Here is a 6,465-nt window from a genome sequence, read left to right on the forward strand (position 1 = left end):
TATACACCTGGGTGGCTCTATGTCAGGAAACACTCCTAAAATTCTTGTCCCTGACCGATTAAAGGAGAAGCATATCTTGGCCATCCTTGGCCTCTGGGTTACGGTTGCATCATTAAATAGGGCTTAATTATTGAGTGATTTTAGCAGTAAGGAGACTAGTGTACTCTGTACAGTAATAATTGGTTTACCTGTATATAGGGGTTACAAAGCACCTCTGTGGCACTTTTGCATTTACTCCTTACGCCTGCCCTCTGAGGGTGGCGGGATGGGTTTTTGTTTATTTGCTTGTTTTAATTTTATGGATGCAGAAACTGAGGCTTGAGGTAGCTAGACACCCTGCCCCTGGCACACCGACTGTGGCAGAGCTAGAACTCAGACCCAGGTATCACCTCACCTCAGAGGCTGCTTTCTCCATTGCCCCATTGTCTCAGAGTGAAGGGTGACTAGGCAGTGAAGCAATTCTGTAGGACAGCATGACCAATTTCCCTTTCTCCACCTCCCTCTTCTTCCTCTGCCCCTCCCCCGCAGCCCCCATATATAGGAAGCTCCACAAAGCCTGGCTTGCCTGTGCACCTTTACTTTTGAAGCTGCTTCCATAGCTGGAACAGGAGTCTTCCATTCACATTTGCACCCTGATCGCTGAATGGTAGGGGTGCCTACCCAACCCTCTTCCTCTACAACAGGAACCAGCCACCTCTAAACAGCAAACCCTCAAGCATCACTTCTAGGACCTGAGGTGAGTGATGGGAGAGTCTTGAGTACTTGGCTTTGAAGCCTTACACTGACTGCTGCCTTACTGGGAATGGGGGCTGGGGGATGGCAGAAGCCAACTTTTCCAGTGTTTATGTAAGGGTGAGATATACCGTGAGGCTGAGCTGCTTTCTCGGGTTTAACACCCAGAGGAATTTAGGCTGGAGGAGAGGAAGGCCAGGAGGATTATGAGGCCTAGAGATGAATTTGCAAGACAGGCTGCAGATCCTGTGGAATTTGAAAGAAGGGTATGGAAAGAGTCTGAGTGAGAGGCTGAAGGACAGAGCTGCATGACAGGACAATGGGTGCTGGCTCTGGGCCCACTTCTCTGGCCCATGTGTTGGCAGGCACTCCAGAGACTGGCCTTCTCCCCGCTTCCTGCTCAGTTTAGGGGTGGAAGACTGAGTGTCCTCAGGTGTGAGACCAGGGCCAGGAGAAAGAAAGGGAGGGAGGGACTGAGTTCTGAGGAAAGAAGGAAGGAAGAAAAGCAAAGGACAAAGAAATTAGGGAGAAGAAATCTCTGCATACGATTATGATAGACAGAAAATGGGGTTCCCTTCCTCTGGCTTGGGGCTCTTCACAGAGTCTTTCAGTGGAAGGTTTTATAGGTGATTCCGCTGGAAATCTGATTCCTCCTCTTGTTCAGTTACCTGAAAATTTAATTCTTAGAGTCGAGAGCCAGTCCGTCAGTTGAGGTGGCATAGTGAGTATGTGACCATAACCTATCAATCAGCTAGTCCCTCCCTGTGGGTCAGGATTAAACCCACGGCTCCTCATGAGTCGGAGGTGGCCTTCTCCTGGGGGAGGGGAGAAAGACCTGTCCACGTGTGCCCGGTGACTTAAGGGCAGAACTCAGGCAGGCAAACGCCTAGTTAAGCTCTCTATCCTGCTGAGCTTAGGCTCCCTATATGAGTTCTTCGGCACATTGTAAAAGAGTGTAGAAATGGCACTCCTCATTTCTTCACTCTTTTTGGTCAAATTCTGACTAGCAGGTTGTTGGCTAGAGTTGACTGTAATAGAGCAAGGAAGGAGGTGCAGGGGGTGTGTGTGCGACATGGATTGGGGGGGGGTGCGCAGATAGTGGGAAAGCCAGATCAATGGGTATGAGACCGAGTGGCAGAAAGAACCTTGCCCCACCCCAGGGCATCTCAGCAAGGCCACATGTTTGAATTATTCTAACACCGGGCACCCACTCTAGTTTCAGGTTTCCCATCTGTGTGTCCCCGAGGCTGGTCGAGGCAGAGCCAAGGAGCATTACTCTGGGGTGTACCCCTGCTGGGGCAGAGGGCCTGCCTCAGAGGGATGCCTCCCTTTCTTCCAGCAGGATCGCGCCGGTCCTTCCTCTGCTGCAGATGGGCTCTCCTGTGCGCATGGCTGCCCTTCCCTGCCTGAGTCTGATCCTGCTTCTCTGGAGCCAGGGGCCAGGGGTCCAGGGCCAAGAGTTCCAATTTGGGCCCTGCCAAGTAGAAGGGGTAGTTCTTCAGGAGCTGTGGGAAGCCTTCCAGGCCATGAAGGACACTGTGGTGAGTGAAACGCTGCTCTGAAGCCAGCCGTGGGGGTGATTCCTTTTGCAGCATGATCATCATTTCCCTATCTAGGAACTTAGTGAAATCAGATGTATCACGAGTCTACATTTCCTCTTGCCCTTGGGGAAACGGAGGCTCAGAAAGATGTGGCCAGTCTGTAGGAAAAGAAACACAGCCCACGAGGAAGAAAGAAGGGAGCCCGATTCATTTGAGCTTCATCTATGTCCCAGGGTCACACGAGACTCCACCAATGGGAAGTCATGGGAAATCCTTCGAGACCCACCAGAGTTTTCACCTACTGCTTTGCCAGCTCCTACTATCCTGTTCCCACCTGCTTAGGCCTTGAGTAAAGGTCGAAGAATGTTTAATGCTGAGCTGGGAAAGAATGGTTAATAGAGCTTACGACATGTAGTACTTAAAGGCCAATCCACATGCGAGGCAGAAAGGAGTTGATGAGGCAGCTAGGGAAGAGGGGAGGGTGCTGCATTGGAGACAGGGTACCTATGTATGATCTTGACCTTGAAACCAAGCCGTACAGCAACCCCTACCTTCGTCCCCATCAGTTTCCTTATTTGCACAATGAGGAGTTGGGACAAAGGAGCTCTAAAACTCCTTCCTCTCAAGCATTCTTTGGCTCAAGATTCAAGAACTGGGATGAGGGGTGGGCTGCAGGGGAAGCTCCAAGGGGCAGCCCCCACCCCGCCCCAGAATATGGGGGTAGCATCCCATTCCTAGTGGATCTTAAACCACATGGGCTTATTTCTTCCTGCCTCAAGTGACCAAAGGGATCAAACAGGTCCCTCATCAAAGCTCTAAGAGCTCCTGGGATTCCATCTGCCCCTGGGGGCCAAGATTGGTGATTTTCTGGGCCTGGAACCTTGTACCCCTACCCCAGGGGCCAGCTCAGCATGGCCTTTCCTGGGTCCTCCCTCTGGCCTCTGAGATCTCACAGACTGGATAGGGGTTTGGGGAAACAGCGTGTATTTGCAAGGTCGGTTTCTATGCTGACCCCCAACCTGGAGACATCTGTTCTTTCTTTCCCCAAAGCAAGCTCAGGATAATATCACGAGCGTCCAGCTGCTGCGGAAGGAGGTTCTGCAGAATGTCTCGGTAATTAGATGCTGGGGAAGGATGGTGCCTCCTCTGGGTGGCTGGTCTTCTATGGGTGACGCTGAGGGGTTGGCTAGGGGAGGCTGACAGAGGACTTCACTTCTGCCCTGGGCTGAGCCTGCCCAGGACAGGGCTTGGTAGTGAGCCAGAGAAGTAATATCTGGGGTTGTCATCTCAGTATCTGGGGCATGTGAACATGTGGCATGAGGAGAGGGGCGGGGATTGCGGCTTGTAAACCTCTGTCTCCATTTAGCCAGAGTTGCCATCAGTCTAGATTTCTCGCTTTTGTCGGCCCAGTGAGCATGTGCTTAGGCCACTTCCATGCCCTGCTTTTTTCTCACCTGTTACTCATCACCCATCTAGGCAGTGAGCAGAGACGACTGAGCCCTGATCCCTGAGAGAGGCTGAGCTTCCCTCTGTGGCACTTCAGAGGGCCAGTGTGCAATCCCTGTGCTCAGGGATACTTAGTTTTCTTTTCTCCTCCTTTCTTCTCCTTCCAAGCCTTTTCCCTGCCAACTCTCAACCAATCAAGATCTGGTGCTTTTCAAGGTCCATCACCGCCCAGAGCTATTAGAGAGGCCATGTGGTATAGAAGAAAGAATACTAACCAGATGGGAGTCAGGAGTCCTGGGGGCTAGGCTGTGTCTGCTACTGACCGGCCATGGGACCCTGGGTGAGTCCCCCCCTTTCTGGGTCTGCGGTTCCTCCTGTCAAACAAAGGGGCCTGGAGGCTCCTTAAGATCTAACGTTTATCAGCATCTCCTAGAGGATCGCTGCCTCTACTGTGCTTATCTTGCCTTGCATGGCACGTGAGTGGTTCATCCAGGGCTGGGGTGGGCAGAGGCCTTGGCTCCACAGTGACCCCGCCCCTCCCCAGGAGGCTGAAAGCTGCTACCTCATCCATGCCCTGCTGGAGTTCTACTTGAACACTGTCTTCAAAAACTACCGCGATAAGGCAGTTGAATTCAGGATCCTGAAGTCATTCTCTACTCTGGCCAACAACTTTATTGTCATCGTGTCCAAACTGCAACCCAGTGTGAGTAGAACAAAGCTGGGACTGAGGCCCACAGGAAATGCTATGTTTTCAGAAGACTCATCTTCCCTTATTTGGCCCTGGCTTTTATTCCACGACAGGGAGCTGCAGGTGTCATGGAAAAGAGCACAGGCTCTGGGCACCAGCAGTTCTGGGCTCAAATCAAGGCCTGCTTCTAACCAACTGGGTGTCCATTTGCAAGGTGGTTCACCTCTCTGAGCTTTGGTTTTCTTATCTATAAAATGCTGATAATCACCCCTATGTGGCAAGACTACTGTGAGAATTAAAGCACACAGTCCCTGCTGCATGCTGGGAGGTCAGCATTGGCTACCTTGGGGACACGGGATTTGGAGTTGTCCTCTTAGGCCTCGGGCACCCCTCTGGCGTCATTAGGAAGCAGTGGGAGGCAGCTCGCCTCTGCTCCTACCCGACACTTGGCACACTTTTTTTCTGTTATCCAGCAGGAAAAGGAGATGTTTTCCATCAGTGAGAGTGCACGCAGGCGGTTTCTACTGTTCCAGCGAGCATTTAAACAGGTAATCAAAGCCAGGAACGGAGAGCTGCCCCGCTGGAAGTAGACTAGCCTGAAGTGTCACACAATTGCTCCTCAGGGACCGAGTGCAGAATCCAGTGCAGCTGACTCCACCTGGCTGGCCCCAAAGCCACCTGACTTAGCTCAGCTGTCGCTGCGTCAGTTGCCATATCCTCTGCATAAATACCACAAATGGCAGTCTATTTTTCTGCCAGTTTTCAAGTTAAAGTGCTATTATATTTCCCTACAAGACGATTTCACTACCAAGGATATTCCCAAGTGAGAGTTTTATGGGTACTTGAGGTGGGCGATTGGAGTCAGAAATGAGGGGGAAGGAAGGGAGAACCCCCGAGCACAACACACATTGCGTGTTTTCCATGATGTTCAAAGGGTCTAGTCTGTGAAAAAGAATTACGGGAATTATGTTGCCTTTTCCTAAATTAAGACAACAAAGAAAATCCGAATTTCATACCCAGCTCCCCCGCAAAGCAAATACAATTTTGATCATTTTGTGAGGAACAGATACCCCAGTTTATAAATAAGTGGTGAAGAGCAATAATATACAAGGGAAAGGGGCCACCCGGGCCTCAGTTTCCTCATCTGCACAGTGGGCTCAGGGGATGGACAGAATCCACCCTGCGCTGGGATTCTGATTCTTAGTGTCAGGGACTCCAGATGCTTTTCCCTTACTCCTTATCCGTTGCCACTCACCAACCCACCCGTCCTAACCTCCGAAGCAGACAACACTCATAGACGGGGAATAATTGATGGGTAGGTGACTTTGTCAGAGGCCATCCCAAAGGGGACTCAGCTCATGATTTGGAGTCAGACCGGGTTCAGGTGTCGGAAGGAAACCTATTCTTGTGGCTAACATGACAGATCTTCAACTCTCCTTTCTCTTTAGTTGGACAGAGAAGCAGCTGTGACTAAAGCCTTTGGAGAAGTGGACATTCTCTTGACCTGGATGGAGAAATTCTACCAGATCTGAAGGCCTAGGCCAGGATACCCTCCTCGTTCTCTGTGTCATTTCAAACAAGCGTTCGTCCCCATGATGTTCTCTGGGTGCTTCACATCCTTGACCATGGGCCCCATCCTTGGCACAGGCTTATCCTCAAAGACTTCATTCTTTAAGGGACCCCAACAACAGTCGTGGAAGGTTCCCTCGGGTGCTGCGAATAACCTACAAAGCAGATTCCTATATTTATTACAACGCTATTTAATTCCTATCAGTGTTTTAACCGACACCTTATTTATTTGTCAGAATGAAAGTTCTGTGAAGGCAGCAAGGACAGTGCCCCACCCTTCTCTCTGATCCTCCACAATCTTTGCCACCACGTGGGGTAGAGGATGGGTGCTCAGTAAATGCTTAATTGGATTTTTTTTAACCTGTCTTTGAATTGTTGAGGAACAATGAGGGATGTTGGGATGTGAAGTTGAACTTTAGGGCATGGAAATCACATTGTCATGACACCTGCAGGGGTCGTACACAGAGCACTGGGATGAGGGGGAGGGCA

The 6,465-nt window shown here is 50.8% G+C and overlaps 1 protein-coding gene across 1 annotated transcript; it reads left to right on the plus strand.

Moving 5' to 3' along the window:
* Positions 1–637: 637 nt before the first annotated feature.
* On the plus strand, positions 638–5,991 carry IL24 (interleukin 24). The gene is made up of 6 exons (XM_030872866.3): positions 638–736; positions 2,075–2,273; positions 3,324–3,386; positions 4,264–4,422; positions 4,881–4,955; positions 5,856–5,991. The coding sequence occupies exons 2-6, from the start codon at positions 2,103–2,105 to the stop codon at positions 5,937–5,939; spliced, it is 552 nt and encodes a 183-aa protein (XP_030728726.1). The 5' UTR covers positions 638–736; positions 2,075–2,102; the 3' UTR covers positions 5,940–5,991.
* Positions 5,992–6,465: the final 474 nt, after the last annotated feature.

Source organism: Globicephala melas, chromosome 1 (genome assembly GCF_963455315.2).
Source record: "Globicephala melas chromosome 1, mGloMel1.2, whole genome shotgun sequence".
NCBI classification, from domain to species: Eukaryota; Metazoa; Chordata; class Mammalia; order Artiodactyla; family Delphinidae; genus Globicephala; species Globicephala melas.